We start from the raw sequence: 13,378 nt of genomic DNA on the forward strand, positions 1-13,378 counted from the left end.
ATCAGAAAATTGTGTCCAACAAGACTGTAATGTATTTCTATTCAGAAATGTTTTGCCCCTGAGAAAACATGTAGTAGAAGCCCTGCTAGTGGGCGCTAGAGGCTGTGCTGCTACTTACACCCAACTGGACCAAAGGGGCTTGAATCCACCAACACATGATACCATACAGCCCTGCGCTCTCATGAGTTCAAACAAGTTGAAATTTTGGCCTGAGGGTGGCACTGAGGAAAGATCATGGAGTCACTTAAATTGTTAAGGTTCATCCACCGTGGAGCATGAATGTGCACAGTTTTTGAGATATCTTTGAGACCAAAATCTAACTGACATTTTCATAAAAGGAATAGTGCACAAAGGATTCATATGAATGTAAAGTTGTATCAATCAATTATAATACAATACGAATATAATGTTGTGATTTTTGTTTTTTTTGTTATCAGTGCCATATCACAGCTTAGCTTTCTCTCTTCAGCCAAGCACGGTGGAAGTAATTGGCTTGTTTGCTTATTCACATAAATAAGCAGGCAGTACAAAACTCTGTAATTAAAACAATTTTAATTAATGCAATCATTTTGTTTATTTTTAGTTAAAGGGTAGCTGCTCCTAATGGCACATTAGTAAGAATAATGTTTGCATATTACATCAATAAACAAGTCAATTATCTGGGCTTACTTAATAACAAATATATCAAACAAATCGTTGTTTTTTTAAATCAGCACTTACAGTAACAGAAGGATCAGTCACTCAACAGAAATAATTGCTGAGTTACCCCCAAAAGTGTGATAGGATCCCAAATTGTAGGTGGGTAAGAGTTCCAGAACTAAGAATTAAAAAATATAACTGTGTAAACTTTCAGAACTATCATGTCAGATCAGCTCATTTCAAATAATTGATTAGGATCTGATTAGGATCATCATTCATCAGTGATGTGAAGTCTAAACAGCAAAATGCTGAGTGTTCATTTAGTTACATCCGACTGTGTACAGTAAGAGCAACGATAAGCTTTTATGTGTAGTTGGATTCAATACACATGTACTTTTATTTACAAATTACAATTTAGGCGTTTAGCATAATGCTCTTACCTAGAAGGATTTATAGATGGGTGGGGGGTGTAAAGAGAGTTGGTGGAGTGGATCCTCATTCCTCAGGGATGAAGATGAGGAGGAGAATAGAGCATTTTCATATGCCCTCCATTTTTTTCTCTGTTTGTTAAGCCCTATATTTTACTTCGTACGAAAAATAGCTAAAATAGAGGCGTTGCATTGGAACACGCTGTGAGCTTGTAGATCTGCTATTTTTGGAAATATGGAAAATCTTGGAAAATGTTCTTGGTAAATGTTTTTTTTTATTTTTTTATTTATTTAATTGTTGCCTATAATGACATGCTCAAAATAGGGATGCCAGGTTGCCTGAAAGTATTTAATCCCAAAATATTGTACCTCAATCTCTATATGCCCCACGCTCCTCAGCTAGCAACTGACTGCCTCCCACCTTCTATGCTTTATGTACAGTATGTTTCTCACTCTCTCATCCCACCTGATTTTCAATATCTCACCTTTCCCATTGGAGCGGCAAGCTGCAGGGCAAGAACATTATCAGGACTTACACGTTTCAAATAATGACTAAAGGCACCCACAGCAAGAGAAATGTCTGGGTTTCTTTCAAATCAATGCACACCACTTGCTAACACACAATTGACAAATCATTCTGACAAGATTTATTCATGTTAAAGCTGGCTGATGATTAATTATTAGTTTTTGAACACTGATTTAAAACCCAGAAAATGTGAGACCATTGATAAAAGCCGACCATTGATAAAAGCTATTGATAAAAGATACAGTGACAAGATAACAAAATAAAATACTGAATCGAATGATCTTTTCCATGAACTGACAATTATTCACCCATATGAATAAATATTTTCAGTTTCCTTTGATTACTGTATATACTGCACAGTTTTTATGACAGACTGTGGCCAATTTCAAGTGTTATTTAAGAAGTATGGAGGGACAGGGACACTGATGAGGACAAGAAAAAGAGAGTGCTTGATGAGAAGAATATAATATTGAAGTGCTTAGTGGTGGTGAAATAGGCTATTGATGCATATATTTCATGACAGTGACACAGCTGCTTGTATTGGTGGATTCTTCCCTGCAACCTCATGAGCATCACACACTAAATTGTATACAGCCTCCTGCCCTCCTCTCACACACACACACACACACACACACACACACACACACACACACACACACACACACACACACCACCCTTCCTCCTTCTTTCTGTCCATAATCATGCTTCATGGCACTAATTTCATTGGTCTTTGCTCTGTTAGCCAACACCCCCCCCCCCCACAGACACACACACACACACACACACACACCACAGAGAGGGAGGGAGGGAGGGAGGGAGAGAGAGAGAAAGTGAAAATTAGCTCAAACTATTATACCAATATTGATTATTGAATGGGGGAAAATGACATTTTAGGGGGGAAAAAATCATAGAGGTTTATGCTATAGACCCCTTAACAGACGACGTCACACTGATAAGAACCAGTATGCGTGCAACCAGTATGCTCTTAATGAAACCCATTCTGTCAGGTCTCGCTAGGACGCGCCTCATTAGCCAACACACAAGAGGGGGTTGGGGTGTGCTGAAACCAGCGCACCCCGAAAAAACAGGTTGAGAATTGATTGCGTGAAACAATCACCTGTGCATCAAGTCTCAATGTTAGTAAACAAATAATTGGTCTATGCACAATTTACAAAACTATCGATTGTATTGCACTTCAATCACAACATTTCTGTCCATTGTCTCACGCACACAGACAGAATCGACACGACGCGCACACACACACAGTCTGGGAGAAAACATGCCCCGTCGCCCTGCCTTCGGGGTTCCTGATTATGGTTGGTTGGATGCGACTACTACGTCATTCCTCAGCGACTGTAAACAGTGTGGTGCGTCTGTGCGACACACCGGGCAGACCTTAAAGACAGTAGCAGTGTCTGTAGTGTAGCATCTGATTCGGTTTCAGGGTTCTGTTCATGAAGAGGAATTCTGATGTTCTTCATATGATCGCTTTGAGCCCAGCAGCCTGTTCCTCTTCAGTGCAGTCCAACGGTCTTGCATGCGAACGTTGTTGCAAAGAAGAGTGATCGACAGATTGTTGTTGCTAACCATTGGTACGAAACGGGACACTGACTGTCTGTCCCATTCTGTAAATCAGTGGTTTTCAACCTTTTTCATATAAAGGTCCATTATTTATTCGGCTTTTGAGCCACGGACCACCATTTTATGAGATTTAGACTCTCAGACCCAAGACTTAGAATATTTTGTTGTCGTTGGATAAGATTTTGTCCACAATTCCATGTTGTATTGATGTTGCTACCATAGGAGAGATAACAGGCAAACGTTGATCAAAATAGCAATTCTTTAATTAATTAATACAGACGATTAACAATAATGTAACTATTAAAGTTAAATATCTATAATGGTCCATTTGGTTACCAACTCTCCCATCATTTAGCTGGGGACCACCTGGAACCCCTCAAGGACCACTGGTGGTCCCTGGACCACTGGTTGACAACCACTGCTGTAAGTTAACTGGTGACCGTTGATCGAATCAATTTCTGGTGTTTAACATGTCCTTGTGTCGCCGTTAGGTTCTGAAGGCGGTATGAGTTATGGTGGATACGGTGGGGGTGGTGGTGGTGGTGGTGGGAGAAGAGGCAGAAGAGGAGGAGGAGGTCGAGGAGGAGGCGGTCGAGGAGGGTACGGCCGGGATGGAAGCAGAGAAAGATGGGACAAGGGTGGCGGTGGAAGGGGACACGCCAGAAGTTCAGACTCTGCTTCTCGTGATGATGACCAGGACAGGACTGACCGTCCTCCGCCACACCTGAAGGGACGTGAGATTGGTATGTGGTACGCGCGATATGGAGCCGTCAGGAGGAAGCAGGCTGATCGTAGATCGGTATGTACAGCTTTTTAGGATGATCTTTAGTTGTCTATTTGTGTCTATTTAATATTTAACCCTAATCTCAGCACCACTGCCCTAAACATGTAGTGTTGTTGTTAGTAGGAATAAACACAGAAGCACCCGGGAGGAAGTGGATTAATAAAGGGGAGGGGCCTGAATCGAGTTCCTGTTTCTACACAAAAAAGGAGGTGGTGCCCCCAGAGGCACCCCCCCCCCTTTTTTTTAACCGTTCCCTGATTGGTTTAACCCTACCTGAACAGACCCTAACATGCGATCAAGATAGAGTACTGGGGTGACCAAGGTTTTAAGGCCTAATCCACTGAAAAAATGATGTCAAAAGCATTTAGGCACAACTTAGGTTACACTGCTAGTGTTTGTAAAATTTCTTGTGCAGATAGCCACCATACTTAACTCCATAATATCCTTGCAGCGTGCCGTGGTTCAGATGGATGAGGCCAGAGAACAGCACATCACCAATCTGCTCAACGCTGTCCAGAATGACTCCCCTGCCCCAGACACACACCGTAGAGATGACAGACCTTCTACGTCTAACAGCTGGCGTGCAACTCCTCGTAAAACTGGTCATTGGTGAGGGCATTTTGTGTCACTTCGTCATTTCATGTTTATTCCACAATGCTTAAATTAAACAAAACTGTATGCTGGCCCCAAACAAGAGGATAGCCTGGCCAATTTTGGTTCCGATCTGCCCCTCCTGACGATTGCTGGGGCGTTCCCGATTGGATTCGAGGCTGATCTCAACTGATTATCTGCCCAAATGATCCTAGTTTAAGAGATTTATAGACATCTTCCCAATCTTAACCCATTAAGACCTGAGGTCGTTTCTACAAATGCCTTCTAAACAAAAAAATTCAAACACTTTCAAGATTTTTCAAAAATGTACAAAAACAGCAGATGTTCAAGCTCGCAGCAGCTTGTATATCTGCTATTTTTGAATAGCCAAAAGCAAAAATCTAAAACGACGCAGATGCTTTCGCGGTTTTAATGTGTTAATGTCATCAGCTGTCCCCAATTTGGAATTGTACATATAAACAGATTTGATATTTATGGCTTGAAATCCTGAATTGTCTGGTGTGTGTACATTCCTAAGAAGAATTCCCTTAAAATATAAAAATAACACAGTTAAATCTGTCATTATGTCTGTGGTATCCTATGCTTTTAAAATTGATTAAGAATTAATCTAGTGTGCACCCAGCATAAATGATTCATGGATTGTGACATGAGCAACGCAAGGCAGTGTGCATTGCTGTGATTATTAAATGAATGATGCGTTATGAATATGATAGTGGTGAGACAGACAAGAGGAAGCTATTGGTTTCCATTCATTTCATATCAAAATAAACTTGCAGTCTTTGAGTCTTTGAGAAACATGTGATGGTAATCCAACACAACATTTCAGTACAGGGTTATTTTTTGTAAAAGTTACCAAGTAGACTAAAATGGTCCTTGACTTCTTAACTGCGCAATTATGTTTAGGCAAAATTGACTTAATTATTAATGTAAGTTTTGTAAAAAATAAACCCATTAACAGGAAAATGGTCTATGTACGATATATGGACAAAGCTGTAAATAGAAAATTATTGAGTGTGTTATTGTTTACCCAGCAGTAAAAAAAGAAAATGTAATTTTATTTTGTTTAACAAAGACAAGCATTTACCTTTTGGTGAATCTGTAAATAGCACATCATTTATTTTACATGATACATCACTAAACCGATTATTTGATTACTAAAATGTAATTAATTCATACACTTTTCTGTCGATTGGCTAATCAATTATTCGATTAACAGTTTAATTCTACTCTCATTAACATGTCTGTGGCCATGTGTGCAGTTACTTTGATGGTGAGGCACCTGAAGAGGAAGAACAGAAGATTAAAGAGGAACCAGAGGCACAAGGGTAACGTAGTCACCATAGTGGGAGCAATGGCATTTCACTGATCTCTAGAAACATCTGTATTGATGTTGACGGAATCTAGCCCAGCCCTATTATCTATAATCCAGATAGATATCCTTATCTATCTGGATTGTTTAGCTACAGGTGAATCACACATAGACACACATAGCAATACCTGCAGATAAGCATCTTCAATACTGTCATAGTGATATAGCACACAATCTTTAACGTTGTGTTAATAATCTCTTTGATCATTCCTCCATTTGAGTTTCAGACACTGTGCTCTCTATTCTTATCTTGATCTGGCTAACAAACAAATATGACCTATTACAAGACCCTGCCACACATCTCTGCTGTCAGGGAGGGGAATATGGGCATATAACAATATGTTACACAGCACAAAAGTTTTGGAAATTATTAGTGTTTGGTAGATAATTTATCTGTTACAATGCTTCTTGGCAATCACTTTTATACCGTTGAAAAGCCTGTTTATTCCCCTGTTAAATGGTGCTCCATTTGTAGCGAACAGGCATTTGTGGGATGACAAATTTGACAAATCTCCTCTGCCAACGCTAAACAGCTTATTCTGGGGATGCTATTGACTCTTGTTTTGGACTTCCTACCCCAGATGCTTGGGGATAAATGGGATGCCTGGGGGGCTCTTTGTCTCCCTATAGCAGTGGATCTCAACCTTTTCAGGCCGTGACCCCCCAAAATAATCATATTTGAACTGGGGACCCCCCACCCTGACAATCACCTGGAATTGTAGGAGTTGAGGCATTACGTTTAGTTTGACTCGGTTCCACAGATAAATATTGTGAAAATAGCCGATCTACAAGCTAACAACACCTTGTTGTGAGCTTGTAGATCAGCTATTTTCAAAATGTTTGCCTCTTTCTTATATTATTTGACAATTTGGCCAATGTTTGATAATTTTTTATAGTAGTTTGTTGATTACTTTTGATGCAGTAATGGTATTTTTCCTTTTCTTTCTTTCTTTTTTGTTTTTTACTGTAGGTATTAAAAAGGTCTTAAAGGTCCTAAAATTGTCACTTTACTGTCACCTGGGGACCCCCCGAAAGTTTCCGAACTTTATGTGCAATGTTTAGTTACAGACTGTTGGAGCCTATACATATAGCGTAGTGGACATTCCATGATGATATTCATCATCCAGTGTTTTTTATACATCACTAATGCATGCTACAGTAGACTGAGAGTGCCAGCAAAGAGAGCTATGCATTAGTAACATAGCACTGTTAAATATGTTTGTTAGTGGATCCATTTTTAACTCAGAGATTGTTCAAATGTAACCAAATTAACACTCAGAAGGGACAGAGGACATACGGTACAGCAATGGTGCTGATTGGTCCACGCTGAGTGTGACAAAGGTCGTCTTCCCCTCTTTTCTTTCAGTTACGATCAGACGGCAGTCAAAGACGAAACTCCAGACACGTGGGATGATGGAGAAGAGGAGGAGAAAGAGAAAGTCAGAGGAAGGGACAAGGATATGGACTACCTGTTTCAGGAAGTGGTCAGAAACAATACACAGGATGACTATTTAAAGAAAGATCTAAACAGCAAGACAGGAGACTCCAAGTACCGGGAGATGCTGGTAAGACTAACAATAAACATCAACTTGGATACAGATTTGGCAACATCTTGAGACAGACTACTATATATTCAGCAATATACTCTAGTGAAATCACTTAGTGCCTTTAGTTTTTGGCCAAATAAACAATTTACGTTAATTTTACCAAAATGTGTTCACAGAAATTCAGGGAAAGACTGCCGTCCTACAGCAAGAAAGAGGTGAGATTTGAGTTGGGATAATACGTAATTATTTATTCTCATCAGGAACTTGTAAAACAGCTGTATTGTCAATTATATCTCTATACAGTTCGAGGTTTTTCTCACTTGTAATTCATGTCTGAGCCCTATCTAACGTATTTTCTATTTTCCTTCCCTTTTATGCTCTTTGTCTGTGTTAACCCTTCCACTGTTCCTCACACGCTTCCATCCCTGGGTAGGAACTGGTAGAACTGATCAACTCTAACCGGGTCCTGGTGGTGAGTGGGGAGACAGGCTGCGGGAAGACCACGCAGGTCACCCAGTTCATCCTTGATGACTACATCAACCGTGGGATGGGCTCCCTCTGCAGGGTGGTCTGCACTCAGCCCCGACGGATAAGCGCCATCTCTGTACGTCCCCTGTCCCTGTTTGTGCTTTGTACACGGTACAATCCCCGAGGGTCAATTTAATTCGGAGAGTGTAAAAATGTTACGGGATGGATTTTACTGCGTATGGTCCTGATATCATCCATAAAGGGCCGTGCTTGTCCCTGTTGGGGCACTCACAAGGCACGTCTGCCTCAGTCATACACAGCACATGATGGGAAGGGTTGTCTTTCAAGTTGTTTGTGTGTGTTTGTGCATACTTTTAGGTAGCGGAGCGCGTAGCAGCAGAAAGGGCAGAAACAGTCGGCAATGGAAACTCTTGTGGTTATCAGATCCGCCTGCAGAGGTAAGAGTTTCCACATCTTTTCCGAAAGCCAGCGTTATTTTGTGTCTATGGAAGTAAATGTAAGTTCTACCAAGTCTCTGGTCTAGGGCTATCCTCGACTAAAGAAGTTCTTAGTCGACTAATTGTCTCATAAGAATGTAAACTTCCTAAAAATCAATTAGTTGATTTAATCAACAAATGTAATACTGTGTTTACCACGTACAGAGACCTGCCTTTTCAGGTTGGTGAGCTTGAGTACAGAACATTCTAATGCTGATGTCCCATTGGCTACTGGCTATTGGGCTATATAGACAGGTTGTTGTGAAGGATTATATCTTTGTCAAGAAATAATTCATTCAATATAGAAACAAAGTATTTAAAAAATGACTATTCCCCACTTCCGTTTCGTCTTAACAGTTGCTCAAATGTATCCTAATATAAATCAAAATCATCTAAACATATATACCTTGCTGCTTAGCCGAAATGGAAATTAAAACATAAAATGTAAAGATATTTTAAAATATATTTTGGAGGTGTAGTTCCAGACTCTATAAAGCATTCGGAGATCGTGGAATAGTTGTCTGGCTACTCGAGACTAAACGAGATATTACTAAACGAAAGGAGTGATCATCAGTGATTGGGTACATGGAAAGAGAGAAACAGAGAATTAGCTGTTCAGTGACAGACAGACAGACGGACTCACAGGAGCTAAAACATAATCCGTTGCCTTTGGCCGCTCCGTCCTGGCGAGTATAATAAAAAGAGCAAAAGCACAGAAGAGTATTGAAAAAGATGTCCATAATCGAGGAGAGTTATGTCAGGTAGAAGAAAGGGTCTATAAATACAGTTGACAAATTTAGTCATCAAACGAACACAAATGTGCAACTGAAGAAAAATTGGTTGAGTTACTTTGTGGTGAGCTCAGCTGCATAAACAGTCTGAGGAAGAGTCTCAAAACGTCACTTTCTTGCATATGAAATATCCTTCTAACAGGAGCTACTTGGTGTGCAAATGTTTACCGTTTCAATTTGACGAGATAATTTGGGATCAAGCACCCATCTGATTTGTTGTTGAGATGTAGATGTCTTTTATATTGTTTGAATGAGCTGAATAAACAGCTCAACTTCAGCCTGCATTTATATCACATCTCTCCATTTCTCTCTCTTCCTCAGCCGGTTACCACGGAAACAGGGTTCAGTGCTGTACTGTACAACGGGCATTATTCTTCAGTGGCTACGCTCAGATCCGTGAGTGGCCTCCTCTTCCTCCTCTTCATCATGATTTGCCATGTCCATCTTTCTTACCCCACCAGCATATCGTTGCTGTCGGGTGGAAACACTGTCTCAAAAAACTGTCTGTTACTTTTCAGAAAATGTGTTCCAATAGTTCCAATGTAGTTACTTAGTCACAAGCACTTTTGATTTGGTTCAACATTTATAAACTCCACAGACAGACTGAACAACTTTCACTTAAAAAAAGATCATAAGCTTACACCTTGTTGGCTTGTATATCTTCTATTTTGCTACTTTTGTGTGAGACTGTAGTATCACACAAAAGTAGGCCATTCATTTACGTACAGGGAAGAAAAAAAAAGAGATACAAGCTTTCTGCCCGACAGCAACAATATGCAATTTATGTTTTCCTCTCTCTGTTTTCTCTCCCTCTATCTTACTGTCTTTTCCCACTGAGGAAGACATTTTTAAAAGGTCCCTATAGCCACAGGAAGGTGTGAACACGCAAGCAAGCACGCCTACAGACACACACACTGGTTTTGCTTGCTTTTCAGTACATTGCTTTGACTTGCATTCCATAATCCATACCCTAGCCTTACCCTAACCATAGCCAATCTTACCCTTACCTTATGAATCTACTGAAACCAAATTAGGGACATCAAGTTCCCACAAAGTCCCCACTTTGACATTCTGTTCCAGTGAACTGGTGTGTCCTATGTTAGAAGCACACACGCACGCACGCACGCACGTACGCACATTCATACACTTTTATAAAAGAAAACCAATGGAGATAGAAACAACTGTAATTTTTTCCCTCTGTGATTTCTTCTGCCATTATTGTCATTATAGAACTAGACTGACAAAATCCTCAGTAGACCACTGTTTTGTAAGGGTTTCCTATGCCAACCTGTGTTGCTATCGATTGATTCCAGAGGCACTGTAATAGTCCAATTTCGACAAAAAAGCATTTTGAGTGCAAAGCTCCCCCTGAAATGGTTCTTGGTCATGTACTATTCTCTCTGCTGACACGCCTACCTTACTTGAATAGAAAAAATAATAGTTTATTTGTGAATTTATTCAATCAGAAATCTCGCCGGTACGCTCCGGTGATCTGCTGGAAGGAAGTGGGGCTGCAGCACTAGCATTGTCAAACAAATGAGGTTTAATGACTTTGGGGTGGAAATAAAGGGGTTTAAAGCCAGAAGATCAAATTGGCTGGAGGGCGATGCTAAGGCTTGCTTGCACTACATTTAGAGTATATTTGGACACTAACCCCTCCTTCCTTGTGTCAGATTGTTGTCCACTATCAGCCACCTTGTTCTGGATGAGATCCATGAGAGGAACCTCCAGTCTGACGTTCTCATTACCATCGTGAAAGACCTGCTGGCGATCCGACAGGACCTCAAGGTCATCCTCATGAGCGCCACGCTCAATGCTGAAAAGTTCTCCAAGTACTTTGGTACGCACAATGTCACGCTCTTAGGGCACGGAAATGAAGCGATTGAATGATGGCATGCAATCAAATAATAATAATTTGGTCCCCACTCTGTGTGGGGTATTTGTCTCTGTATATTTGCACATACGGTGAAATATGTCCTCTGCATTTAACCCATATCCCAAGTATCACTATTCTTCTTCTCCCTCCCAGACCACTGTCCAATGATCCACATCCCAGGGTTGACTTTCCCAGTGAAGGAGTACCTCCTGGAGGATGTGCTGGAGATGACCAGGTACCCTCACCAGTCTGCAGCCCTCCAATTACCAATGTTTTGTCCAATATTTTATCCAAAAACGCACAATTTTCTTTCTTTCCAAGATCTTTTATTAAATTCACAGGAATGGATACAACAGGCAATGTTTATAAAATAAAAAGCTACTTTGATCAACATAACTTGACATGACAAACAAACATGTACCCAAATCCCACCTATAAACAGCCGAAATAAATAAAAGTAAACATAACTTTATTTAACCACATAAGACCTATTCATTTACATTAAAAAAGATGCTGATAGATCTGCTATTGTCTTTTTCAAAAATGTTGATTCCCAAAATAGGGACAGCAGGTTGGAAGCTGTTAAAATTGGCACACATGAGGAAACATAGTTGCTGATACCGAGGTCCATATATGGGCCAGACTGATATATGGGCCAGGCTTTACTCACATTTACCATCAGGGTGTGACCTCTGTCTCCCAGGTACCGTCCCCAGAAGCAGGACAGACGGCCCTCGTGGAAGAAGAAGTTCATGCAGGGGCGCCAGTCCCGCCAGGAGAAGGAGCAGAAAGAGGCTGAATATAAGGAGAGCTGGCCCTGCTTTGTACGCACGTTAAGAGACAGGTGGGTGGAAACGGGAACAACGACAGTGTGTTACGAAGGTGGTAGATCGATGGTTCTCAACCTGTGGGGCCCGGGGCCACTGGTGGGCCACGAGGTAATTGCAAGTGAGCCCCAAATAATTGGCATAATATTATATAATGATCCCAATTGAATTGATGCCAATACATAAGAACTTGAGGTATACTAGGTGGAACACAAGCGACTGATTGATCATTAAAATAAAATGCATGTGACCCACCCATCTGACCAGCCGAATGGCTGCCGTGTTATAAGTGGTCAGATGGGTGGGCCACGAATGCTTTCAAGATTTTCAAGTGATCCAGAAAACTGGTTGAGAAACCACTGCTACAGATGACAGGTTTCTATATAGCATGTTGCTGTGTCAGTGGTGCTCAAACATTTTCATGTCAAGGACCCCCAAAATGATATGTATTTGGCCGCCGACCCCCATCTCAAAATATTTACCCCCCCTGCTATTTTTGAATAGCCAAAGTCTAAAACAATGGTTCTAGCTAAAAATCTAAAATGACACAGATGCGTTCCCGGATTGAATGGGTTAAGCCCCATTTACATACTTTGTTGTACGACGAATAGTGAAAATAGCCAATCTACAAGCTCATAATGCATCGCATTGCGAGCTCTGCCATTTTTGCTACTTTCATTATAGATTTTTGACAATTGACGCCTCTAATTAAAGTCCATCTTTTGGTGACACATCTGCTCTGCTGTGTGCTGGATCTGTGATTCCCAGAATTCAGTTTGAAAAAATAACACAAACGTAGCGCTCCAAAAATAATTCTACAAAGTCCTATTTCTGAGGTTATACATTTCTGATGCCTGTGTCATCAAACTAAGTGAGTGAGTAGTGTTTAGAGAAGTTGTCAAAAACACATTCATATTATGGAATGGTTATTCTGAGAAATATACCAGTGAAGGATTAATATTAAAAATATTTGTTGTTTATTTGAAAAAACGTATTCAGTATGACTTTCATGACATGCCTAAAATAGGGACGCCAGGTTGAATGTCATTAAGAGGAACATCTGAGATTACCGTATGCATACTGTATGTGATGACTGAATGTTTTGACAAAATGGCCATTTTCACTTAAAGTGAGAAAATGACTGGTCTACTGTGATTGGCAGGTACTCGGACAACACCATTGAGGTGCTTGAGATGTTGGACAATGATGACAACATTGACCTGGAACTGATCCTGGCCCTGATTATCCATATTGTAACCAAGGATGAAGTGAGTTTCACCCAATAAGATTATCCATATTGTAACCAATGAGGAAGTCAGTTTCACCCGTAAGATTATTATTGTAACCGAGGAAGTGAGTTTCACCCTGGAAGTGTAGGTTTAAGGCTTCATTTGTACTTTGCACGACTGTGTCGCTCAGTTACAAATGCATAT

General features: G+C 40.6%; 1 protein-coding gene across 1 annotated transcript in view; it reads left to right on the forward strand.

Annotated features, from left to right (window-relative positions):
• Window positions 1-2,982: 2,982 nt before the first annotated feature.
• Window positions 2,983-13,378, forward strand: part of LOC311049837 (ATP-dependent DNA/RNA helicase DHX36-like) — a 32,210-nt gene continuing 21,814 nt past the window's right edge. Inside the window, exons 1-13 of the mRNA XM_084063716.1 lie at window positions 2,983-3,185; window positions 3,666-3,973; window positions 4,410-4,567; window positions 5,830-5,895; window positions 7,306-7,504; window positions 7,663-7,701; window positions 7,920-8,090; window positions 8,333-8,412; window positions 9,564-9,638; window positions 10,916-11,082; window positions 11,272-11,353; window positions 11,822-11,962; window positions 13,108-13,213. Coding sequence (XP_083919842.1) covers window positions 3,131-3,185; window positions 3,666-3,973; window positions 4,410-4,567; window positions 5,830-5,895; window positions 7,306-7,504; window positions 7,663-7,701; window positions 7,920-8,090; window positions 8,333-8,412; window positions 9,564-9,638; window positions 10,916-11,082; window positions 11,272-11,353; window positions 11,822-11,962; window positions 13,108-13,213 — 1,647 coding nt within the window. The 5' untranslated portion in view covers window positions 2,983-3,130. The remainder of the gene's footprint in view (window positions 3,186-3,665; window positions 3,974-4,409; window positions 4,568-5,829; window positions 5,896-7,305; window positions 7,505-7,662; window positions 7,702-7,919; window positions 8,091-8,332; window positions 8,413-9,563; window positions 9,639-10,915; window positions 11,083-11,271; window positions 11,354-11,821; window positions 11,963-13,107; window positions 13,214-13,378) is intronic.

Source organism: Gymnoscopelus microlampas (genome assembly GCF_963454915.1).
Source record: "Gymnoscopelus microlampas genome assembly, chromosome: 8".
In the NCBI taxonomy this organism is placed as follows: domain Eukaryota; kingdom Metazoa; phylum Chordata; class Actinopteri; order Myctophiformes; family Myctophidae; genus Gymnoscopelus; species Gymnoscopelus microlampas.